Source organism: Primulina eburnea, chromosome 1 (genome assembly GCF_022965805.1).
Source record: "Primulina eburnea isolate SZY01 chromosome 1, ASM2296580v1, whole genome shotgun sequence".
Lineage (NCBI taxonomy): Eukaryota > Viridiplantae > Streptophyta > Magnoliopsida > Lamiales > Gesneriaceae > Primulina > Primulina eburnea.
In genome coordinates, this window is record NC_133101.1 from 24,653,093 (window position 1) to 24,680,571 (window position 27,479).

The window sequence follows — 27,479 nt, forward strand, 5'->3', positions numbered from 1 at the left end:
GCTGAAAATTGAGTGTCAAATTTTCCAAGAAAAATTCTCAAATTGAACCCTAATTTCGAAAACCTAACCTTAGCCCTCAAAAATCGATGGGCAGCCCCGCCACCCTCTCCGGCAAAATCATCGGCCATCAACCATTACCCTATGGATGGTCGACCATTACTACCCATGGACGGTCGACCTCTACTGACCACTCCCGCTCCTTGTCGTCGTGCTCTTGACTGAAAAAATAGGTTTGAAATCGCGTAGTAGATAGTCGATCGGGATTTTCAGAAATATGTCCAAATGATGGCGAGTTCTAGTCGGTTGTCATCTTCAACATGTTGGCACACCTAGTCGACCTTTTTCCTCTATAGCCGCTGATTGGATGGTCGAAAATCGAGGTAGGAGACCAGAAAACAATGGCTCATCTTCGCGGTGTAGAAAGGGTCGCCCCGACGTGGGCTTTCGTTTATTATTATTTGCCGGAGTTAAGTTCCGTACGGTGATGATTTCACCAATTATTAGGTTTGGGTTTCTTGTCCACCTTATTTGTTTTTCGAAAATAACACCAAAAATTGGATTTTTTTTGCTTGAAAATTATATAAAAAGTAATAACTGTGGTGAAAAAGTAAAAATTTATGGTAAAAAGTAAAAATCTCAAACTCTCAAAATTTACCAAACTACACACTTTATAATATTTTTTTCTCTACTCAATTGTGATTTTCTTCACAAATGAGAGATCTATTTATAGAGTTTCATTACACATAATCCAAAAATAAAATACATCATTACCTACATCATCACACACAAATTTCTAACTTTACAACTCTTATTTTCAACATTCAAATATTCAACTATTACTTTTCCATATTAAAATATATTATTTCAACACTCCCCCTTGTGATGATGATCATGATACGATGATGTCTTCATTACGTGTTTTGTACTGCCTCGTTAAAAACCTACTAGGAAAAACCCATTGGGATAAAAACTGAAACACCCCACTTAAATAAACATTTTAAATCTAAAAATAACTTGACATCAGCGGAAGCATTTATCGTAAAGAAAATATACTTTATATCCATTGTAACCATTTTCATAAAATACAAACCAAACAATACATAAATTCAATACATCATAAATCAAATACCCACAATACATATAATAAAATACATGATATTTTTAAAACTTTAAATGTTCAACTCACACCAATAAAACATTAACATAACCAAATAAAAGTTGTTCCATTTTCAATAGCTATATGACTTCTTCTCCTTGGACAATCTGCTTCAAATCTTTTTATTACCTGCATCACATGAAATATACTGGAATGAGATAAAACTCAGTAAGTAGAGAACTTTACATAACAAATACATATTTATATGGCTTGGCTTGAAATATCTCAATGGCAATGAAAGTGAACAATACCATCTTCAATGAACAATAATGAAAGAATAATTTAGATGGTATACCATAGCATGAATATGAAACAATAGCTCAATGATCTATAATCTGTGAATGTTATCTCTGTTAATATATATAAATATATATCGGATTGTGAGAGATAACCATGAAATGAAATGACAGTCTGTAACTTGTAATCTGTGACCTGTGAATATTATCTCTGTTGATATATATAAATATATATCGGACTGTGAGAGATAATCTATGTATAGCATCTCTGTGATATATGAAAATATATACCAGGCTGTGAGAGACACTCTTCATGTGATTGGCCAATGACATGCATGAATTACTATCATTTCCTTGGATTGGAACATATGAAATTCATTGAAACAATTCATCAAACACTTGATATGCACATAGGATTGTAGCATATGGAATTCAATGGAACAATTCATCAAACACTTGATATGCACAAAGGATTGTAGCATATGAAATTCAATGGGACAATTCATCAAACACTTGATATGCACAAAGGATTGTAGCATATGAAATTCATTGGGACAATTCATCAAACACTTGATATGCACAAAGGATTGTAGCATATGAATTTATTGGGACAGTTCATCAAACACTTGATAGGCACAATAGTTTGCTAGCTTCTTTAACAATGGAATCAATAGAATTCTTGGATCTTTGAATATATAACAATGAATATGGCATAATATAACCATAAAAGAAGCTAGACATCAATAAACATGGCTTGGATACATATATATCATGTGAGCACAAGAAATAGCTTCTACTTACAACCCAATCAACACTTGATTGCAAAGATGACCTCAATAGAATCCCTACAACAATAAACACCATAAAAACTATGAATTAACATCATATATACTTAGATCCATGAATTCAACGCATCCATCCAACCCAACAATTCTTCACAAAACCCATAAATAATTAAGATCTTACCTTGCAGCTAGCACCTAGACTAGGAGATGCTAAGATTTCCTCAAAATCTTTGAACTTGGAGAAGATTTAGAAGAAAGAATTTTGGAGAAGAAAAGAGAAGTTACGTATGAGAGAAATGGGAGAAATGAAGAATGAAGATATTTCTCAATACCTTGATATAAAAATCAATTCATAACCTTAAAATCGCATTTCGGAACCACACTTTTCGGCCAAATATATGAAGCGCCGCACCCGCGCGCCTCCTTGCAGCGCGGGTGCGGGCGCTGCCTAAGGCAGCGCGGGTGCGCTGCTGTCTCGGACAGGCAGCGCACCGGCGCTGCCTATGGCAGCGCGGGTGCGCTGCTGCATCGGCAGGCAGCGCCCCTGCGCTGCCTATGGCAGCGCGGGTGCGCTGCTGCGCTGCACCGCGCAGCGACGCCCGACCCGAACTCCTAAAAAATGACTTTTCTTGAATTAATATCCAACATTTTCTTATTCCACTCAATTATTATGAATTTTAACAACCAAACTCCTTCTAAAAATCAAGCATAAAACTATCACCAAAACTTGACCATTCCCATATTCATCAACAACTAGGCCCCTATAATTTCTCTAACCCATTGACAATAACATGAACTATAAACAACACTAAAACTTGACCATATCAATATATGAATATCCCATAACCATAAAACATGAAATCATTGATCATAGCACAATAAAAACTTGGGATATTACAATCTCCCCTCCTTATAAAAATTTCGTCCCCGAAATTACCTATTAACGAATAGATTAGGATAACGTTGCTTCATCTCCTCTTCAGGTTCCCACGTGGCCTCTTCAATCACTTGATTTCTCCAAAGAACCTTGACAATGCCAATTTCTTTGTTCCTTAACACCTTAACCTTACGATCAAGAATTTGAACCGGATTTTCATCATAGCTTAGGTTAGACAAAAGTTCCAATGACTCGTACCTAAGAACATGAGATGGATTCGCAATATACTTACGAAGCATGGATACATGAAATACATTATGAACTCGGTCCAAGTCCGGTGGCAAAGCAAGACGATAGGCTCGCTCTCCAATCTTATTTAGAATTTCAAATGGTCCAATGTATCGAGGACTTAACTTACCTTTCTTGTCAAATCTCATAACTCCTTTGAGAGGAGCTATCTTGATAAAAACATGATCACCAACCTCGAATGCCAAAGGCCGTCTTCTCACATCGGCATAACTTTTCTGTCTAGACTGAGCTGTCTTCAATCTTTCTTGAATTAACGCCACAACATCTGCTGTTTGTTGAACCAACTCAGGGCCCAACATCTTTCTTTCACCTACCTCTTCCCAATACAAAGGAGATCTACACTTTCTTCCATATAAGGCTTCATAAGGTGCTAAGCCAATGGAAGACTGGTAACTATTATTATACGTGAATTCAACCAATGGCAACTTGGAATCCCAACTCCCAGGGAAATCAATTGTGCAAGCTCTTAACATATCCTCAAGAATTTGAATAACCCTTTCTGATTGCCCGTCGCTTTGAGGATGGTAGGCGGTGCTAAAGGCTAACTTCGTGCCCAAAGCTCGATGTAAACTTTTCCAGAACTCTGATAGTAAACCTCGGATCACGATCTGACACTATAGATACCGGTATACCATGAAGTCTCACAATTTCTTGAATATATACATCGGCATATTGATTCATAGAATATGTTATCTTGACAGGAAGAAAATGCGATGATTTAGTCAATCGATCAACAATCACCCAAATAGAATTGAAACCTTTCTGAGACCTTGGCAATCCAACCACAAAATCCATTGTGATGTGTTCCCATTTCCATTGCAGGTATAGGCAAAGATAGCAATAATCCCGCCGGTCTTTGGTGTTCACTCTTAACCTGCTGACAGGTTAGACATTCAGAAACAAATACTGCAATGTCTTTCTTCATACCTGGCCACCAATAAAGACGTCGAAGATCTTGGTACATCTTGGTACCACCAGGATGTACAGAGTATGGCGCCGTGTGAGCTTCTATGAGTACCTCTCTTCGTATGTTATCACCAATAGGAACACATATTTTACCTCGAAAGGTAATCAAACCATCACGATTCAATCCAAATTCAGAAACTCCAGATAATTCTTTATTCCTTTTTAACTCCAATAACTGAACATTAGACTGTTGTTCCTTCAAAATTCGATCAAACAAAGTTGAGCGGAGAACTAATATAGATAAACGAGCCACTGTCCCTGAAGATACCAATCTTATCTCATTCCTTTGCAAATCAAGCAACAAAAATTTAGAAATCATAGCATTTAATTCTGAACTTGACTTGCGACTCAAAGCATCTGCAACCACATTAGCTTTACCAGGATGATAGCTAATGGTACAATCATAATCCTTGAGAAGTTCTAACCATCTCCGCTGCCGCATATTCAATCCTTTCTGTGAAAACAAATAACTCAAACTTTTGTGATCCGTAAAAATTTCACATTTCTCACCATAAAGATAGTGTCGCCAAATCTTTAATGCAAACACCACAGCTGCTAACTCCAAATCATGAGTAGGATAATTTTTCTCGTAGTCCTTTAACTGACGAGAAGCATAAGCTATCACTTTCCCATGCTGCATCAGTACAGCACCTAACCCCAATTTTGAAGCATCTGAATAAACCACAAAATCTTCAGTACCACAAGGAAGTACTAACACAGGGGCAGAAGTCAACTTATCTTTTAACTCTTGAAATGCTTGTTGACATGCTATAGTCCACTCAAACTTGACTGACTTACGAGTTAAACTCGTCAATGGCAATGCTATCTTTGAGAAGTTCTCTATAAACCTTCGATAATATCCTGCTAAACCCAGAAAACTTCTCACATCTGAAACTGTCTTTGGAATGGACCATTGTTGAATAGACTCAATCTTAGAAGGATCTACAGAAATTCCTTCCTTAGAAACAATATGGCCCAAAAATGCCACTTGTTCTAACCAAAATTCACATTTCTTGAACTTTGCATATAATTGTTTTTCCCTCAACAAGTTCAACACAATCCTCAAATGATCTCTATGAAGTTCTCGTGTCTTAGAATAAATCAAAATGTCATCAATAAAAACAATGACAAAGGTATCCAAATACGGTGCAAAGACACGATTCATTAAATTCATAAACACTGAAGGAGCATTGGTTAATCCAAAAGACATCACCAAAAATTCATAATGTCCATACCTCGTTCTAAAAGCAGTCTTTGATATATCCTCATTTCTCACCTTTAATTGATGATAACCAGACCGAAGATCAATATTCGAGAATACTATTGCTCCTTGCAATTGATCAAAAAGATCATCTATCCTTGGCAAAGGATATTTATTCTTAATAGTTACCTTATTCAGTTCACGATAGTCAATACATAATCGTAATGATCCATCCTTCTTTTTCACGAATAAAACTGGAGCTCCCCATGGTGAGAAACTAGGACGGATAAAACCTTTATCTAATAGCTCCTGCAATTGATTCTTTAATTCTTTCATTTCAGTTGGAGCTAATCTGTAAGGAGCCTTAGAAATTGGAGCTGTACCTGGAATTAAATCAATAACAAACTCTACCTCTCGATCAGGTGGTAATCCAGGTACATCATCATCAAATACATCAGGATAATCCTGAACCACATCAATATCCTGTATCTGTATTTTACTTTCCTTTCTTGTATCCAAAACTGAAGCTAAATAACCAACACAACCCTTATGCAACAATTTAGTAGCTTGAAGGCAAGAAATAATAGGGATACTTAATGAAGAGGTACCACCCACAAATAAATCCTTCTCAATATCATCTGCTAAAAATTTTACTGTCTTGCTAACACAGTCAATCACAGCACGATAAGCAGACAACCAATCCATACCCAATATCACATCAAATGCAACCATTGAAATTACAATTAAATCTGCATACAACAATCTTGATCCCATCAACACAGGACAGCCTTAATTATACTATTTGTCCAAATTTCTTCCCCAGAAGGCAACACAATATTAAATTGAACAGACACCACAGTAGGTTCAACAGATATAGTATGCATAAACTCCTCAGATATAAAAGAATGTGTTGCACCAGTATCAATTAAGGTAAGTGCTTCTTTCTCCAAAATGAAAATATTACCTGATATGACTGAAGCATCAAGATTTGCGCCCTCCTTTGTCCTTGAAAAGATTCGACCTTGCACTTTTCCTTTTCCAAAAGAAAGAGGACAGTTATAAACTGTGTGTCCAACTTCCTTACATCTATAGCAACGACCACTGCCAATTAAACATTCTCCTTTGTGTGACTTTCCACACTTGGCACACAATAGTCGTTCATTATCTGTATGAGGCATAGGAAATCTACTACGCTGATCCATCTTGCCTTTGCCTTTATAACCTCCTCCTCTAACATTCACACTTGAACCCTGACCCTGACCTCTAGCTTGAAAAACTTGTCTCCTCAACTGTCTATCCTTCTCTATCTCGTGCTCATCATGTTCAGCAAGTAAGGCTCTCTCCACAATTTCTTGATAATTCACTACCTTGGACATATGGACATCCCTACAAATTTCAGATTTCAAACCACGAATAAAGTGTTCACCTTTATCCTTGTCATTCTCAGCAATAAAAGGAACAAACACACAACCTTCTTCAAATTTCAGTATGTACTCAGTAACAGACAAAGAAGCCTGTCTCAACTCCAGAAACTCTTTCACTTTCTTGGCCTTAATTTCCTTTGAAAAATATTTGGCATGAAATAATTCCTTAAACTCGTTCCACACCAGTTCTTTAACATTAATAGTCACTTTGGTGGCTTCCCACCAAATACGAGCAGCCTTTACCAACATAAACACAGCACAACCAACTTTATCTTGATCAGAAAATTTCAAATAGTCAAAGATGGCTTCCAAAGCTTTGACCCATTCAAGAGCTAATAATGGATCAGGACCACCAATAAAATCAGGAGGATTCATCCTCCTGAAGCGATCATAAGCACCATTTTCAGAATTATTTGTCGCGCCTTGAATTCTTTCTTGTGCTTGACCTTGAATCGTAGTTTGCATAGTCAATAACTGTTGGATCTGATCACCATGAACTTTAGCTTGATCTTTCAATAACTTAGTAAATTCATCTACTACACGAGTAGTCTTATCTGAGGAAGTAGTACTATCATCCCCTTCAACATTCTTACGCTTGGTAGGCATTTCCTATATAGGTGCTCATGTTAACATGGATGGAATGAAAGAATACATCAATGGCAATGGAATAGAATCAAATGTCAATGTTAAAATCAATAGATGAAGGATTGAAAACATACCAGATTGTCCTAGGCAGAAGAAGTCATATATGGTCCAAAGAACATTGCTCTGATACCAATTGAAACACCCCACTTAAATAAACATTTTAAATCTAAAAATAACTTGACATCAGCGGAAGCATTTATCGTAAAGAAAATATACTTTATATCCATTGTAACCATTTTCATAAAATACAAACCAAACAATACATAAATTCAATACATCATAAATCAAATACCCACAATACATATAATAAAATACATGATATTTTTAAAACTTTAAATTTTCAACTCACACCAATAAAACATTAACATAACCAAATAAAAGTTGTTCCATTTTCAATAGCTATATGACTTCTTCTCCTTGGACAATCTGCTTCAAATCTTTTTATTACCTGCATCACATGAAATAACTGGAATGAGATAAAACTCAGTAAGTAGAGAACTTTACATAACAAATACATATTTATATGGCTTGGCTTGAAATATCTCAATGGCAATGAAAGTGAACAATACCATCTTCAATGAACAATAATGAAAGAATAATTTAGATGGTATACCATAGCATGAATATGAAACAATAGCTCAATGATCTATAATCTGTGAATGTTATCTCTGTTAATATATATAAATATATATCGGACTGTGAGAGATAACCATGAAATGAAATGATAGTCTGTAACTTGTAATCTGTGACCTGTGAATATTATCTCTGTTGATATATATAAATATATATCGGACTGTGAGAGATAATCTATGTATAGCATCTCTGTGATATATGAAAATATATACCAGGCTGTGAGAGACACTCTTCATGTGATTGGACAATGACATGCATGAATTACTATCATTTCCTTGGATTGGAACATATGAAATTCATTGAAACAATTCATCAAACACTTGATATGCACATTGGGTATACAAAAACGTATCTGTGGCGTGTCCTCGCCGTATACAAAACGTATCCGACTGGTTAACCCTAAAAAGTCAACGACACGGACCACCGGTTAACCACCGGCGGCTCGTTTTTTCGGTTTCCTTCTGTCAGTTCGTTTTTTTTTTTACCCACTTCTCCTTCATTCTCGGACCTTCGTTAGCTCCCCCATTCGTCATCGGCGCCGATAGACAACTGTTGGACGGCCGATTTCTATTTATATTCAACACTCCATTTCAGTTTAGTTTCAAAAATTTTTACGCCGATGGACTTCAGAGATGTGGTTAAGATTGAGTTTAAAAATTTTTCACTTAGAAAGGTGAACGGAGGATTTTCGATATTGTGGTCGGAAACAACAAGGAATGCGACTTATTTTCTGGAATTGGCTAGGGAAGAGGCAGCATGGGTCAGTTCAAAACTCAAGGAAATATTACACAAGCATCAACCATCGCTGGATTTCTATCGCCTCAGGGGAAAAAGCTCGACAGTAATATTACAAAGATTTGCTAACAGGAGAGGGCAGTTCATTGAAATCTCAAGATTCAATCTGTTGGGGAGGAAACAGAACATCATTGTGCCAAGCGGTGCGAACTCTTTTGGGTGGACAAGGATTTCAAACATACTCACTAGATTTTTGACAGCGAATGCTCAGAGACAGTTTAAAGCTACAGTCGATCATGAAAATCCCCCTACCAAAGATATCCCTCATCACAGGCCTCTACCAAGAGCAGCATGGGACTTCCAACGAGATTTACAGAAGAGTCAACAGACTTGTGAAGCGAAACGATACGAGAGGAATTGGCAAGAAGCTATTATCGTCACCAAGGAAAGAGTTAACATACAATGGGAACAGATTGAAAAGATATTAGGCAATGATGTCAAGAGAAGAATCACATTATACCCATTCCAGGCAAATAAAGCAGTGTGGTGGCCTTCAAACCGGACGGAATTTCTTCGTTACTTTCAACTGCGAAGGGGATTTTTTGATGGCGGCGTATCTTTATTGTTCGAGGAATGGAGACCAAATATCAACTCGTCGCCTACAGTCTACAGGTGTTGCAACAGCTGGATAAAAATTTATGGTTTGCCGTGGAATCTCTGGGAATTCATCAACTTTAAAACTATTGGGGATCGGTGCGGAGGATTGGTGGAGATCAGTCATGACACATTATCTTTCCGAGAGTTGGGAGCTGCCAAGATAAAGGTCAAAGGTACCAGAGATGGTTTTATCCAAAACAAAATTATGGTACAACTAAACGGGGAAGAGTTGGAGCTCGACATATCTGTGGAATCTTTCGACATTATGGCTTATGAATCTTACGCAAAGCAAACTTACGCCCAAGTCGTGGTTAACGGGAAGAAGATGGCGACGGGGTGGGGAAATTCCAACATCCAAAGGATCAATAATGCAGAGGGACATACTATCTCCTATCAAAACGATAAGCCGACTGAAGAGCAAATAATTACGCAGTCAACACCAGCACTAGCAGGGAATCCCAGTAAAAAATTGGATGGAGATCAGAAAATGGGAAGAAAGGTGGTAAAAATATTACAACGAGTTGCGCCAAAAAATATCGAAGATTTCAGACGAACCACAATATCTTCAGCAATCGACACAGCAACTGATATCAGTGCCAAACATCAAGGCGACATTGCCACAACCAAAGTACTGCCTTCTCTCGGTTACACCTATCGCCGAAGAAATAGAAGAGTTCACAAGGATGACGCGGCACTGACAGAAATAGAAGGAGATTACAAGGCGGATGACATGCTCACGGAGGAAGAGATCATGGAAGGGGATTTTGATGACCCCCAACATGAATGTTTCGATGATTCATTTGCATCTTCAGATTCCGGGAGTCACCTATCGAATTACACGGATTCTTTGGAAGGCATTGACACCGAAGAATTAGACCTACAGGGGCTGTACTTTCAGGAGAATACAAAACAGGTCAACAAAGCTCCACTTTCCCTAGGCAACACTTCACCTGTAGTGGGCAAGGTACTTTCCAGGTTTCGACCATTGACTCTTCCTCACTCACTCAAACTCCATTCTCTTCTTCCTGCGTCTTTTTGTACTTTCAGTTTGTATAGAGGGTTCTTAGGGGGGTTGTCAATAACTATTCATGACAAGTCGAGTTCCGAGAGCGAATTATCCAAGGGCAAGTCGGCGAAGATCACACCTATTGTTGAAAAGAAAAGTGGGGGAGTCAACTCGGATTACAAAACAGTCAAGGAACTTAAAAAGCCATCGGCCAGCTTAAGCAGAGAACTTGATAGGCTGAAGTGGGGTATCAATTATGAGAAAGGTGCGACTTCCAAGGGTTCACAAAGGTTGTTATGAAGATTTGCTCGTGGAACATTAGAGGGGGAGGGTCGTCGAGAAGAAGGGAACTAGTTCGGACGGTTATTCGCAAAGAAAATCCGGACATTGTTGTGATTCTAGAGACTAAGAGGAATGTAGTGGATCGCTGGTTCGTTGCAAGTATTTGGAAATCGAGATTCGTGGAGTGGATCAGTTTGCCGGCAGAGGGGAGATCGGGTGGAATATTAGTAATGTGGGATCCTAGAGTCGTGGTGGTAAGCGACAACTTGATTGGACATTTTTCGGTATCTATTCAGATTAAGTTCAGTGATGAAATCAGGTGGTGGTTCACGGCTGTGTATGGTCCGTGCAAGCCACGACAAAGAGAATTATTCTGGGATGAATTAGCTGGCCTGAACTCGATATGCGGAGAAGAGTGGTGTGTTGGAGGTGACTTTAATGTGGTTCGAAATTTGAGTGAGAAAATGAACAGCACATCTTTAACCACAAGTATGCTTTGTTTCGACAACTTAATAGAGGAACTGGATCTTCACGATCCTCCTTTATTAAATGCAAGATTCACGTGGTCTAATTTCAGGGATATCCCAATATGTTGCAGATTAGACAGGTTTCTCATTTCAAGGGGGTGGAAGGACATCTTCACTTCATTCAGACAAACAGTGCTTCCTAGAATCACTTCGGATCATCATCCCCTCATCATGGACACTATGAAAGTGAAATGGGGTCCTGCACCTTTCAGATTCGAAAACGCTTGGCTGTCGCATCGCAATTTCAAAGAGTCGGTTAAAATATGGTGGAATTCGGGCGGAACTCAAGGATGGGAGGGCTACAAATTCATGACAAAGCTCAAACACATCAAAAGAGAAGCAAAGAATTGGAATCATGAGGTCTTCGGAAATGTCAACGTCAAAATCACCGAGGTGCAGAATAGAATCTCGGAATTGGACGCAAAAGAGGCGCGGGGACAGTGGTCAGCAGATTTAAAAAATGAAAGAAGAGATGCTAGATGCGAGCTGGAAAGTTTGAACATCAGAAGTATTCAAATTAAAAGTCAAAAGGCAAAAATAAAATGGCTCAAGGAGGGGGATCAAAACTCTAGCTTTTTTCACTCATTACTGACAGGACGAAGGAATAGAGCAACGATTGAGAAGATGGAGTTGGAGGACGGCTCGGTGATAACGGAAGAATTTGAGATCCAAAAACTCATTGTTGACTTCTACAAGAATCTGTATAGGACTTCGGAAGGGGAAGGATCGGGCATCGAAGATTTGGAGTGGTGCCCTTTAGCTTCGACAGAGGCAGAAAGATTGGAGGAGAATTTTTCGGAGGAAGAAATCAGGGCTGCGGTGTTCGAATGTGATGGATCCAAGGCTCCGGGACCGGATGGTTTTACAATGGCTTTTTACCAGAAGAATTGGGACACAGTTAAACCGGATCTATTGAAAGTGTTCGCTGAATTTTTCGATGGAGGAATTATCAACGGAATCACGAATGAAACATATATTTGCCTTATCCCAAAGAAAAAAGAAGCGATGCGGATTAAAGATTTCAGACCTATTAGCCTTGTGACGAGCTTGTATAAAATCATGGCAAAGGTACTAACAAATAGATTGAAGAAAGTTATGCACAGCACAATAGCGCAAACCCAATGCGCTTTCATCAAAGGAAGACAGATAACGGACTGTTGTCTAATTGCCAACGAAGTGGTGGAGGAGCATAGACGGAAAAAGAAGCAAGGGTGGGTTTTGAAAGTTGATTTCGAAAAAGCTTATGATAATGTCGACTGGAGATATCTAGACTTTGTCCTTCTTAAGAAAGGGTTCGGGGAAAGGTGGAGAAAATGGATAAAGGGATGCATATCAAATGTCTCCTTCTCGGTCTTTATCAATGGAAGACCAAGGGGGAAGTTTAGAGGGGAAAGAGGACTCAGACAAGGAGATCCATTATCTCCTTTTCTATTCAACCTAGTGATTGATGGCTTAGGACGCATGATAGACAGGGCCAAGACGGACAACATTTTGAGCGGTCTAGTAGTTGGAAAGGAAAAAGTCGAAGTCTCTCACATACAATTCGCGGACGACACTCTATTCCTTGTGCAATCTGCTGATCATTTAAGGGAGGCGGTGGGGTTGCTAAATTTGTTTTGTGCGAATTCGGGGCTGAAAATCAATCTTGACAAATCAGCGATACTAGGCTTGAATCATTCTGTTTTTGAGGTTGAGGAGATGGCGAAGGAACTCGGTTGCAGGCGAGAACAATGGCCTATTAAATATTTGGGGGCACCATTGGGAGGAAACCCATCGAAAATGGAATTTTGGGAACCCGTTGTTTCGAAATTGAGCAAAAAACTGGCTAATTGGAAGAAGTCATTCCTTTCAAGAGGTGGTAGATTGACTTTGATCAAATCTGTGCTGAGCGCAATGCCAACATATTTCATGTCTCTTTTTAAGATGCCGTCTCGAGTGGCAAAATATTTGGAGAAATTGATGAGGGACTTCCTTTGGGATGGACCGGATGGGGAGAAGCACTGTCATGTGGTTGGATGGCAACAAGTTTGCAAGCCCTTAGCGAGAGGCGGGCTGGGCTTGCCTAATTTACGGTTGAGGAATTTGGCTCTATTAGGTAAATGGTGGTGGCGAAACTCAGTGGAAGACAAACCTCTGTGGAAAAAGGTTGTGGGCAGCATATATGGGTTTCAACCGAATGGGTGTGATGTGAACCTTGCAAAGAATTCTACATTCAAAAGCCCGTGGAAGTTCATCTCTCGTGCTTACTCGACTTGTCACCACTTAATAGGGACGGTGCTTAAGGGGGGGAACTTTATGCGTTTCTGGGAGGATAGGTGGGTGGGTTTGGTGTCTTTTAAAGAGTGTTTTCCTAGTCTTTACCGTATTTCGTCCACTGTAAACAAACCAATCAACCATTTTTATTCCACAGTTGAGTCTCAGGGACAGTCCATTTTTCAGTGGGATATAAGGTTTAGAAGGGATTTAAACAATACCGAGTTGGAGGAGTTCACTACTCTTTTAGGTGTCTTAGATACGGTTAGATTGTGTGTGGGTTCTGCGGATGTCAGGGTTTGGTTAGGAGATCCCTCTGGAGTCTTTTCGGTCTCATCTCTATATGACTCACTCACTCACACAAATTCTTTTAGTGTGTTCCCATACCATTACAATATCTGGAAAGTACCGATTCCACTAAAGGTTAAGGTGTTTTCTTGGATTGTCGCTTTGGGGAAATTACAGATCCTGTGACGTAGTGCAAAAGCGGATGCCGGGACTTGCTGTGTCCCCACAGTGGTGTACCTTATGCAAGAAAAGTGACGAGACTCAAGACCATATTCTGTTACATTGCTCGTTCACGACGAGAATATGGGCACAAGTTATGCAACATTTAGGATTCGAATGGGTTTTTCCAAGAAGATCGCAAGACATGTTAATCATCGAGCCGGGATTCATCAAGGGAAAGAGTATGACGAACTTTTGGTACTTAGTGGTGCATTGCACTTTTTGGTCTATTTGGATGGAACACAACAGCAGAATTTTCAGGGAAGAGAACAAATCTTGCGAAGATATATGGGATAGTATCAGAGTCAGAGTGGCTACTTGGGCAATAATCAATCCTCAATTTCAGCACATCACATTATCAGAGTTAGCTAGAGATTGGAAGTTCATTTGTTAGTTTAATTTCCTAGCATATGATGTATGTGGATTGCTCAACTGTGGATTGCTCATCCACTGTAACTGTAACAATCTTTATTATTTAATAAAATATTAATAGTTTCTCATCAAAAAAAAAAAAAGATATGCACATAGGATTGTAGCACATGGAATTCAATGGAACAATTCATCAAACACTTGATATGCACAAAGGATTGTAGCATATGAAATTCAATGGGACAATTCATCAAACACTTGATATGCACAAAGAATTGTAGCATATGAAATTCATTGGGACAATTCATCAAACACTTGATATGCACAAAGGATTGTAGCATGTGAATTTATTGGGACAATTCATCAAACACTTGATAGGCACAATAGTTTGCTAGCTTCTTTAACAATGGAATCAATAGAATTCTTGGATCTTTGAATATATAACAATGAATATGGCATAATATAACCATAAAAGAAGCTAGACATCAATAAACATGGCTTGGATACATATATATCATGTGAGCACAAGAAATAGCTTCTACTTACAACCCAATCAACACTTGATTGCAAAGATGACCTCAATAGAATCCCTACAACAATAAACACCATAAAAACTATGAATTAACATCATATATACTTAGATCCATGAATTCAACGCATCCATCCAACCCAACAATTCTTCACAAAACCCATAAATAATTAAGATCTTACCTTGCAGCTAGCACCTAGACTAGGAGATGCTAAGATTTCCTCAAAATCTTTGAACTTGGAGAAGATTTAGAAGAAAGAATTTTGGAGAAGAAAAGAGAAGTTACGTATGAGAGAAATGGGAGAAATGAAGAATGAAGATATTTCTCAATACCTTGATATAAAAATCAATTCATAACCTTAAAATCGCATTTCGGAACCACACTTTTCGGCCAAATATATGAAGCGCCGCACCCGCGCGCCTCCTTGCAGCGCGGGTGCGGGCGCTGCCCGCACAGGCAGCGCAGGTGCGCTGCCTAAGGCAGCGCGGGTGCGCTGCTGTCTCGGACAGGCAGCGCACCGGCGCTGCCTATGGCAGCGCGGGTGCGCTGCTGCGCTGCACCGCACAGCGACGCCCGACCCGAACTCCTAAAAAATGACTTTTCTTGAATTAATATCCAACATTTTCTTATTCCACTCAATTATTATGAATTTAACAACCAAACTCCTTCTAAAAATCAAGCATAAAACTATCACCAAAACTTGACCATTCCCATATTCATCAACAACTAGGCCCCTATAATTTCTCTAACCCATTGACAATAACATGAACTATAAACAACACTAAAACTTAACCATATAAATATATGAATATCCCATAACCATAAAACATGAAATCATTGATCATATCACAATAAAAACTTGGGATATTACAATCCTTTTATTGTAACGACCCATTACAGGCCCAGTTGACCGCCCATACGGCCCACTGCCCCGATCGACCCAAGGCTATCCCGATCTTGGGGTCCCTCTATGGGGCCTTTTCCCTCACGGGCTTTCCATAGGCGTCGTACGGGTTACTCATAGAACTTCTATAGTCCAGGCTATAGTTTGTGCCTTCCCAGAATGGAACCCAAGACCTCCCTGGATATAAGGTACTTGGCAATAGCTCAATTGGTACCAGATATGTTGTAACAACATCCATAAGAACTTCATATATATATTACTATCAAGTGATCCATATAAGTAAGCTGTAACAACATCCATAAGACGCATTTCTAAATTTTCAGATACCGCCAAGCTAATCAAATACCGAAACGTAATTGCATCCATCACAGGAGAATACGTTTCTTCATAATCAATTCCAGATCTTTGAGAAAAACCCTGTGCAACAAGTCGAGCTTTATATCTTACTATTTCATTTTTCTCATTTCGCTTTCGAATAAAAACCCATTTGTATCCAACAGGTTTTACACCTTCAGGTGTAAGGACTATAGGTCCAAAAACATTACGTTTATTTAGCGAATCCAATTCAACCTGGATGGCTTCTTTCCATTTTATCCAGTCCTGCCGATTTTTACATTCACCAAAAGATTTTGGTTCATGATCTTCATTATCATTTATGATGTCGATTGCCACATTATAAGATAATATATCATCAATTTCATCTATATCTTTTCGGTTCCATATTTTTCCAGTATTAATGTAATTGATAGAGATTTCATGATTCTCGTCAGTTTGTGGTTCTGACAGAACATTTTCATCATCATGTGTTTCTTCAGGAACAACATTCTCTATTTTGTGATCATCATGTTTCTCTATGAATTTTCTTTTTCGAAGATTTTTATCCTTGGAACCGACTGGCCTTCCACGCTTCAGGCATTTAATGACATCATGAGTATCTTCCATTTGTTTCTTTGGAATTTCAATTCGAGCAGGGGCATTTGCAGCATGTATATATAATTTAGTTACCCCTTTTGTGTCTGCAAATGCATCTGGTATTTGATTTGCTATTCTTTGCAAGTGTACAATTTGTTGTACATCTTTTTCACATTGTTTTGTTCTTGGATCCAGATGTAACAATGATGATACATACCATGTAATTTCTTTTTCGGTATGTTTTTGTTCTCCTCCTAACATTGGGAAGATTTCCTCATTAAAATGACAATCAGCAAAACGTGCTGTGAACACATCTCCTGTCTGAGGTTCAAGATATCGAATGATTGATGGACTATCATAACCGATATAAATTCCAACCTTTCTTTGAGGTCCCATTTTCTTTCGTTGTGGTGGTGCAATAGGCACATACACCATACATCCAAAAATTCTCCGATGAGAAATGTCTGGTTCTTTACCAAATGCAAGCTGCAATGGGGAGTATTTATGATATGCACTTGGTCTGATGCGAATTAATGAAGTAGCGTGTAAAATTGCATTTCCCCATATAGAAATAGGGAGCTTTGTTTTCATAATCATTGGTCTAGCAATCATTTGCAGACGTTTAATCAATGATTCAGCCAATCCATTCTGTGTATGTACATGAGCAACATGATGCTCAACAATGATTCCCATAGACATACAATAATCATTGAAAGTCTGGGAAGTAAATTCACCAGCATTATCAAGTCTAATTTTCTTGATTGTATAATCGGGAAATTGATTCCTCAATTTTATTATTTGAGCAACTAATCTTGCAAATGCAACATTTCGAGTTGACAATAAACATACATGTGACCATCTGCTGGAGGCATCAATCAATACCATAAAATATCTGAATGGTCCACATGGTGGATGGATTGGTCCACAAATATCACCCTGAATACGTTCAAGAAACATTGGTGATTCAGTTTGGATATTGACTGGTGATGGTCTTATAATAAGTTTTCCAAGAGAACATGCTTTACATTGAAACTTATTATTCTGAAAGATCTTCTGGTCTTTCAGTGGATGACCATGTGTATTTTCTATAATTCTTCGCATCATTGTTGAACCAGGATGTCCCAATCGATCATGCCAATTGGTTAATATCGAGGAATTATCAACTACCATGTTTGATTCAATGGGACTTATATGTGTATAATGCAATCCAGTAGGGAGCATTGATAGTTTTTCAATCACATATTTCTTTCCTGATTTATATGTGATAAGACACATATATTTCTCATTCCCTTCATTCATTGTTTGAGTATCATACCCATGGGAATATATATCATTAAAACTCAACAAATTTCTTTTCGATTGTGGTGAATATAAAGCATCATTGATCAAAAATTTTGTACCATTAGGTAACAAAAATTGTGCTTTACCACATCCTTTAATCAAGTCTACAGGACTTGATATTGTGTTCACCGTTGTTTTTGTTGGTTTTAGTTCCTTTTATCTCGGAGGTTAGTGTGCGTTGTACCACTATCGGGTATGCAAACTTCAGCTTTGCTCATAGCATTTTCCATATTTGAACTTCAAAAAAATATGCAATGAAATAAAATTACTGACAATACATATATAAATATAACACATATCATAATTGTACAATAAAACATTATTATATGAATACATGAAAAACAAATTATTGTACATTTATATTCTACCACTATATTGTTCATTTTCAGAAAAATCATTGAGAAAATCTGCAGCATCAAAATTGTTCATTTCTATCCCACCAACATGTTGATCATTTCCAGAGAAATCATTCATAAAATCACCAGCATCAAGATGAGTTGAATCACTCAAACGGTCACTGCGTTCAGTGAAGTTGGTCTCCTTTTCTTTCCCCTTTAATGATTCTTTATAAAGTTTACAAAGGTGCTCAGGGGCTCGACAAACTTTGGACCAATGTCCTGGAGTACCACATCTGTAACAAGAACTTTCATATCTTTTTGAGTGATTCTCATTAACACTTGTATTCTCATGATGTCTTTTCTGTGGATGGTTTGGGACGCTCTTTTGAGATGAGTTATAACTATCTCTATTATTTTCAAAACCACGGCTGCGTCCACGACCACGACCAATTCCACGTCCACGTCCACGTCCACGTCCACGTCCACGACCTCGACCTCGACCTCGACCAAAACCTTGTCTTTGAAATTGATTTTGGTTTCTAGGTATAAATTCATTTTTACTTACAGCATTTACTTCTGGAAATGCTGTTGATCCAGTGGGTCGGGACTGATGATTTCTCATTAATAGCTCGTTGTTCTTTTCCGCCACAAGAAGACAGGCGATGAGCTCAGAATATCTCGCAAATCCACGTACTCTATATTGTTGCTGTAGAGTAATATTTGATGCATGAAATGTGGAAAATGTTTTTTCAAGCATCTCAGATTCTGTGACCTCATGTCCATAAAATTTTAATTGCGAGATTATTCTATACATCGCCGAATTGTAATCACTGACTTTTTTAAAATCTTGGAATCTCAGTGTGTTCCATTCATCCCGGGCGGTCGGAAGTATAACTTCCCTTATATGTTCAAATCTTTCTTTTAATCCCTTCCACAAAGCCATGGGATTTTTTTCAGTCAGATATTCACATTTCAATCCATCGTCGAGATGTCGACGCAAAAATATCATGGCTCTTGCCTTTTCTTGTGACGTGCATATGCCATTTTCTTTAATGGTCTCGCTTAGACCCAATGACTCAAGATGCATTTCTACATCTAGAGTCCATGGCATATAATTCTTTCCCGTGATGTCGAGCGCAATAAATTCGAGCTTTGTTAAATTTGACATGGTGGTACTAAAAAAAATTACGATGCATTTTATTAGTTAATAAATATTGCAATACAAAGTAACGGATAAACAACAAGTACAAGTATTTGTAAAAATAAAGAAAACGCACGAGGAGGATATTCTCCGATAAATACAAGACTCGTGAGTATGATAACCAAAATAATTAAAAATATCCTTGAGAAAGCCATCTTCTTTTTTCTTCGAAAAATTTGATGATGAATAATTTTTAGAGAAGAAGAGAAAGTTGGAGTGATTGAATGTGTTTGTGAGATGATATTTATAGGACAAAAACTAGCCGTTTGTTACCGTTTATGACCGTTGGTGTACAAAAAATAAATGTATGTATTTGTATAATTTTATGGTAATCATATGATGTATATAATATTAGACATGTTTAAATAATTATGTATATCATATCATAATATTATAATGAGTGTCATAATTTATTTTGTTTAAAAACCTTATAGGCTTTTATACTTGTCGTATCCCTTACCGGGAGTGTGGGATGTCGTCTTAACATCCTCCCAGGATTTATAACAAGTTTATGAAAAATTATTTTTATTATTTCTAATAATAACATTATATTGTATATTAAATAAATACACAATAAATAAATAACAGTAAAATAAATATTATTACTTTTGTTACCTTTTTCTTCTGTTTGGAGCTTGGAATAGTATGTAGGACTTTTAGAGCTTCGTGCTGATAACGTGTTGTGAAAAAGTAAAAATTTATGGTAAAAAGTAAAAATCTCAAACTCTCAAAATTTACCAAACTACACACTTTATAATATTTTTCTCTCTACTCAATTGTGATTTTCTTCACAAATGAGAGATCTATTTATAGAGTTTCATTACACATAATCCAAAAATAAAATACATCATTACCTACATCATCACACACAAATTTCTAACTTTACAACTCTTATTTTCAACATTCAAATATTCAACTATTACTTTTCCATATTAAAATATATTATTTCAACAATGACAAATTTAAAATGCATCAATATAATTTTCCGAAATTTTCCTAACTTAAAAATCTAAAAAATGTCAAGATGGAGTCAAAACCTCTCTGATACCAACGATTATTAAAACTATTGCATAACACTTAACTAAATTCGATCTACATATGCACGAGATAACAACTAAAGATTAATAGGTGAAAAATTAAATTTAGGAATGAGATTTAACCTCTAGCCATTGATGTTGAATTTGAGATTAGAACTAACGAGATCCTACGAACACCGAACTAAGATATGTTCTAAATCTGTATGCAATTTATGGGATGTTGTATTTCGGAATAACTGTACAGATTTAAGGACCTTGTGGTCATCGTTTATAGATGTTTTCTCACCATCATCCAGAGAATTTGAATTGATTGACTTATCTTGATGGTATTTATCCGGGATATGATAATCAAATATCAAAATATTTATCATCTTAATCGAGATAATATTTTTGATTTTTCTTTTTTTAAATATGTGAGATCTCATATATTTACCTTAATAAAATATATTGACTACAATTGAAAACGTCTCTGGTAGCGACATTTAGACATACGCATACATTCATAGTTATGCATGTAAATATGATTTTCCTATCCCCTCATTCCCTGGCCCCATTTAGAATGATCTATGGTTCCATCTTAGGAGCCAAAGTCGTGACAGCATCTTCGACTGTGAGAAAAACATTATCATCTCCAACTGTTGTAGCTAAGCCTGATGCATGAAGCTTGAGAAGAACGGACTGTCCGGGATTCACAAGAACAAGCTGGGCATACACAAGTAAACAAGATACTTGGATTACATGTTAAGTTTTAAATGATCTGGCCGTCGCCTTGATATCGTCACTGACTTACATGTATGTCTCTCTTTTGTAGACTTTTGAACAGATCTTCCATGGAATGAATGCCACTGGTATCTAAGTCTACTACAGCTGAAAGTTTAGATGGAAGAAGTGTTTGCCTTAAGATAATTTATATGATATGCTGGACTTATTGATTGGAAAAATCGCAAGAACAACGCAGAAAGGTTGTTTCTTACATGACATTTCGATTATCAAGTATTGAATCCTCTGTTGGTTCTTTTCTTGAAGCTGTTCCTCTTCATCTGCTAGCAATCTCAATACCCTGCAAAATAAATCATGACAGGTGGTTTTTCTCGCTCGAGCAGCAGATGCATGATATTAATTACTAAAATATACGTACATTTTCGTGAGATTTGAAATCAGTTGTAAGAGGGTAGGAAGGATCTATACCTTTCCTTTATGTAATTGGAGTTGGAAAAATAGATGGCAGAATCAACTCTCACAATCAGAACACCAGGAACTTTTGTTGCTTCTGTGTATTGCTCCATATCTCTGTAAACTGTAGTTCTTGGAATTTTACCTAGTACAACAATTCTCGGCCTGGTAACTTGGAGAAATATCTTGGCAAAAGAGATACAAACCTGTTGTATTGACATTAAAAAATTCCTATGATTGAATGAACTCGAAGAAGAAAGACGAAAAATATACATATATGGAACATTAGCTGTTTGCACCAACCGCTACGAGAAGGCCTATCTCAATTGAGGAGAAAATGACGCCAAGAAATGCTCCCATACAAGCGATAAAATCGAATTTATCAGTCTTCCATATTAAAATCATGGCTTCATAATCTACTAATCCTAAGACAGCTGATATTATGATGGAAGCCAAAATGGCATTTGGGGTGTACTTGAACAATGGAGTGATCACAAGTAGAGTCAGGCACACGACACACGAGATTATGATGTTTGACATAGCCGTTTTGCATCCGGCCATATAATTTATAGCAGAACGCGAGAACGAACCTGTGATTAGTGTTAAATTATAAATATAGTTGATGTAGGATTTAACATCTTATTTATTCCAAAAATTATAAGTAATGGTACGCATGATAGCAAGTGTATATAAAAAAAAACTATAGCTATGGTAATATCTGATATTCTATGCAGAAGATACTACTGCATATAAACCAAATATTATTGGCATTGAAAATAAAAATCAATAACATCGAGAAAATGTATCAAAATTTTTAAAAGAAGTATGAAGTTGAACATATTTTAATATTCAATTTTTTGTCAGATTTTAAAATTGAATGGTCCATCTAATATTACATTTGTAAGAAACTAAAAAGTGTATACCATTTCAAGATTTAAGATTGAAATCTAATTCACTCCTAATAAATTATAGAAAATGATTTTTTATAAAACCTTCAAACATGTATGTTAAATAGTCGCAACAGCCGTGCGGACGTTGTGGCTCCGCAATATCCTTGTGTCTCATGCCTCATTGCATGTCCGACACTGTGATAGTGTATGTGTATTTCGTGTATTTGACTTGCCTGTTGTTATGAAACAAGATGTCATGGAGCCAATGATATTCGTGCAACCTAATGCTACCATTTCTCTATTTCCGTCGATGTGATGATCTTTCTTCGCTCCAAAACTTCTGCCAATCGCTACAGCTTCCTGCCATATGTTATTCAAGTTACCACGAGGTCCGGCTCTGACATTCGAATTTAATAGGGATTTTGTGTCTTTAATTTGTGCATATATATTTTTCTTACAGCGAGTGCAACCATCCCTGCCACCGCACCGATTCTGAAACCCGTGGCGACATGGCTACCGGTGAAATAGATTAAGTGTACGGATGAAGGGTTGATGCCTTTTGTAATGTGGTTCACCTTCAGGCAGGATAGAAGGTTGGTGTGTTAGATATTTGCTTGTCTGATTTATATGAAATTTGACGATGTCAAAACACATACAATTTGGACTCCTTTCCTTTCTGCATGGGTGATGTAAACAAAGAAAGTCGAAACGACAACTGAAATCAATGGAGATATGGCAGCTATCATAAATAATTTCTTGTTCTTTTTACCCTGAGCCAAGAAAATTTTGTTGGGAATTAATATTATGATAAAACCGTGAGAACTCTACAAATATAGAAGTTAAAAAGAAGAAAATTATATATATTAGGAACAATTTATTGGGGAACATACCATATACTTGGCAAGTAGTAGGAAAACCAAGAACGTGACTCCTATTACGATTGTCTCCCAGTTCCACTGCAGTACAAATTGAAACATGTAGCTTCATAACATCACAGACGCTACTTGAAAGTTCAGATCAACGACAGATATCGAACGATTCGCGATTTTGGAGGCAGACTTATATGATTTTGAAATTATTTGGACATGGGATTGTGGTAAATGTTGTGGTGTGTGCAAAATCTAATCTCACCCCATGATGCACGTTGCTCCACACAGATTTCATCACGGGAATTATGCCAGTTTTCTTGGTGAAATTCTGCATTCCCAGTAAACCTCTAAGCTGCTGAAGGGTAATGGTAATGGCTGCTCCTGCCTTGAACCCGACAACGCCAGCATAAGATAGGAAGTCAATCAAGAAACCCAACCTGAAACAGAACCATTTACAAGAATTGATAATGACCAAACTTGAAGTTTATAGAGATGTTAATGTTACAAGAACGATACCGGAAGCAACCGAGTGCAAATTGAGTGGTTCCGGTGAAGAATGTCGCAGTAAACGCAAGACGTTGGTACTCTACTTTTTGTAGTTCGGGGTCGAATTCCTTCTGAAGCAATGTTCCCAGTAAGAGAGACACCACTGCCACAGGGCCGATTGCGATATATCTCAAGCTCCCCATTAAGGCATATATCAAGGGTGGAACAAAACTACTATCTGCACAATTTGATGGAAAGTATTGAGAAGAGTTTCTCGAGTAAAGCTCATTTGCATGTCAAAAGTAGTGGAGACATCTTGAAAATACAGTGCACCAACTTACACAGCCCATATTGTGGATCCAAGTTAGCAAGTTTTGAATATGCAATGTCCTACATGGTGAAGATGAGACATGTTAGGAATTAAGACCAAGGATTCTAGTCAGCGGCGACACGTTTCGAGCACGTAAAATACCTGAGGTATGCAGAGACTTGCAATGGTGAGTCCTGCAATGAGATCAGCTCTGAACATGGAAAGATCATACCTTCTTCCCCAGTCGAGAATCGGGAAAATAGCTTGAATCCCGAGTAAAAGTTTTCTTGCTATTGGTTGGTCCTTGAAAGACCTTAGGGGATCATCATGGAATAAGGTCTCTTTGAAGGTGAATTTGATTTCATTCAACAGATTCTGCTTAGGAGGCACTCCCACCTTGTGAACATAAGGCAAGCTATCAGCGTGGCCACCAGAAGAAACGGCGCTCGAAATATCGGCCTCGTCTGCAATACGATTGGCACTCATTGTTCCTGGAAAAACAGAAAATCAACCCGGAAAAGCAGAAAAGATTACGAAAATGATGTTCATTTTGAATGATTTTCATTAATTTATATGTCGGGTCACTGTTGATCTAGTCAGATCCTGACCCTTAATTCTAACATCAAAATTTTCTTTGTTCGTATAAGAATGCCTAAAACCAAAGTATAATCAGAAAATATCCTCATCAAATCGTGTCCTGTTTCCTAGGAACAAGTGGTTGTACCCAAATACCATTTGAACAACATTTAGAAATCACCTGAAAAGGACTATAATAGAACAACAAATGACTTCTGAATTGTAGTCATTATTTTTTTTTACTGAATTGCTCTCATACATTATATTTGTCTTTTGGTATGTTTTATGTTATGATTTGTCATGTATCTATTTAATTTTATTGCAAAATCTAAAATGCGATAATGTAATCCAACTGCATGCAAATCTAAAAAAATAAAAAGTGATTAATTAAATTATTTCATTTGCATTTATTGAATATGGTGGGCATGTTTATGTAAGGACCGTGTATCGTATTATCGTAAATCTTATATGATTATCGATAATCAATGAATTTGATATGTGATTATACCTTTGATGTATATCGTGACAATGAATTGAGAAATGAATATTGTATATGAATTGACGTTGTAAGAGCTCGATTGGAAAGGCCGGACGCCAGTATAATACAAAATTGATATTTTGTACAGAACATGTGGCGCCCGAGCGGTAGGAAATTACCGCCCGAGCGCCAGGGTTGAAATTGCAAGGGTTCGGGCAGAATGTTCCGCGCCCGAGCGGTAACTTTCTACCACCCGAGCGCGGCATAAGTGCAACTCGGGGACAGAATGTCTCGCGCTCGGGCGCGAGAATTCTACCGCCCGAGCGCGAGAGTGGTAAGGATAAGATTGAATTTCTTTCTTCTCTTTTGTCATTTCATCCGATAATCTCGAGAGGAAGTTGAGGGAAATTCGAAATTCTTTCTTCCGATTCGACTTCGAAACGTCGTCTAAACGCGAAACAAATTATATATTTGTAATCTGCGCGTCGAGGGCTTTAGACTGAGGTAATTTTCTTCTGATTTCAGCGGTTTTAAATATCAAAGTGCTGGAATAGCATGTATTTGAAATTGAATTTCTGATATGTAGCAAAATATCCGACAATAAACTTATATTCGAAGTCGGAATTGAATTATGTTATGATTTTGATTTGATATGAATTTTTGAAGTTTCAAATGATATTTGAAACTCGTATTAATGATTTTAGGATATGTTATTGATTGGAATGATTATGTTATTGATGTAGATAAAGTATTATACTGATATTTTCAAGCTACATCAACTGGAACGAAGAATTGAGGTATGTTGCGACCGGGTAACATACGACAGGTATCTGTATTATATGATATATGATTGGATTGATTGGATTGGATTGGAATACGTGTCTATGTGCCTATTTGATGATTGGATGTGGCATACATGACATTGAGATTGAGTATCGATGTACAAAATAAATGTTTTGTTAACACACATCATTTTATGCATACATCGATACATGACATGCACGTTGAGCTATGATCCTTGGATACCCTGATATGATTTGATTGGATTCCGGGGTTTGTGAACACAATCGCTATGCCGGTATTATATGACCCGTAAAGCATAGACAATTGTGGCCCCATATGATTGGATATGAGATGTGGGATTGATGGCGCTTCGTCGACGCTATCATACATGTATTCCCATATCGGCCGGTGTGCCAGCTCGAGCATTGATTTGATTTGATAGCGATTCGATTGATTTTGACATGTGCTCAGTGGATGGGCATTTGACCTAATACCTCCACGACATACATGCATTGCATACCATATATCATTGTTTAGATATCTGTGGTATATATGATTGGTTGTTCCATACGGAGCTTTGCTCACCCCCAAAGGGGGCTGTTGTTGTCTTTGTGTGTGGACAATGACAGGTACTCCAGGATATCAGGAGACCGGAGAGGGTACTTCTGGAGGAAGCCACAGCTTGGGCTGAGGTTTTATGTTTATGTCTTGTTCCCAGTATATATGTATATGTATCTATATACCGGGGCATGTCCCGAGGATATGAGTTGTTTGTATGTGATTGATTTTGACTATGTGTGGGCGTGTTTTATGATTTGAATTTAGATACTATTTTTAGTATTTAAATATCAGAAGAGATATTTTGGGCTCATTGTAAAGAAATTTTAAACTCGTTTTCCGCTGTGATTAATTAACCCTAATCAGATTACATTGTAATAACGATTAGGAGCTAAGGGCCCCACAGTTTACATGGTTAAAATGTAGTTTTATATTAGAATGCATAAAATTGTGTTTTAAAAGTTATTCGAGACGTAATCGAGGAACGGAGACCGGAGACCATGAAGAGAAAAATATTATATTAAA

The 27,479-nt window shown here is 37.5% G+C and overlaps 1 protein-coding gene and 1 long non-coding RNA gene across 5 annotated transcripts; one reads left to right on the forward strand and one right to left on the reverse strand.

Annotated features, from left to right (window-relative positions):
- LOC140829491 (uncharacterized) lies at nt 1-24,177 on the forward strand. Of its 4 annotated transcripts, XR_012117475.1 has the most exons (4): nt 1-504; nt 21,413-21,793; nt 23,355-23,487; nt 24,052-24,177. It is a non-coding gene; the product is annotated as an uncharacterized lncRNA (long non-coding RNA). The 4 variants fall into 4 exon arrangements; XR_012117476.1 differs by lacking the exons at nt 23,355-23,487; nt 24,052-24,177 and adding an exon at nt 21,913-22,038; XR_012117478.1 differs by lacking the exons at nt 23,355-23,487; nt 24,052-24,177 and having other exon boundaries at nt 21,413-21,571; nt 21,643-21,989.
- Nucleotides 20,753-25,205, reverse strand: LOC140829481 (sulfate transporter 1.3-like). Its single transcript, XM_073192747.1, has 13 exons — nt 24,722-25,205; nt 24,591-24,639; nt 24,280-24,487; nt 24,026-24,200; nt 23,785-23,850; nt 23,551-23,664; nt 23,353-23,469; nt 23,128-23,254; nt 22,308-22,594; nt 22,020-22,210; nt 21,806-21,891; nt 21,622-21,698; nt 20,753-21,533 (listed from the first exon to the last, which is right to left on the reverse strand). Exons 1-13 carry the CDS (start codon nt 25,043-25,045, stop codon nt 21,396-21,398), a joined length of 1,959 nt encoding a protein of 652 aa, XP_073048848.1. The 5' UTR covers nt 25,046-25,205; the 3' UTR covers nt 20,753-21,395.
- Nucleotides 25,206-27,479: the final 2,274 nt, after the last annotated feature.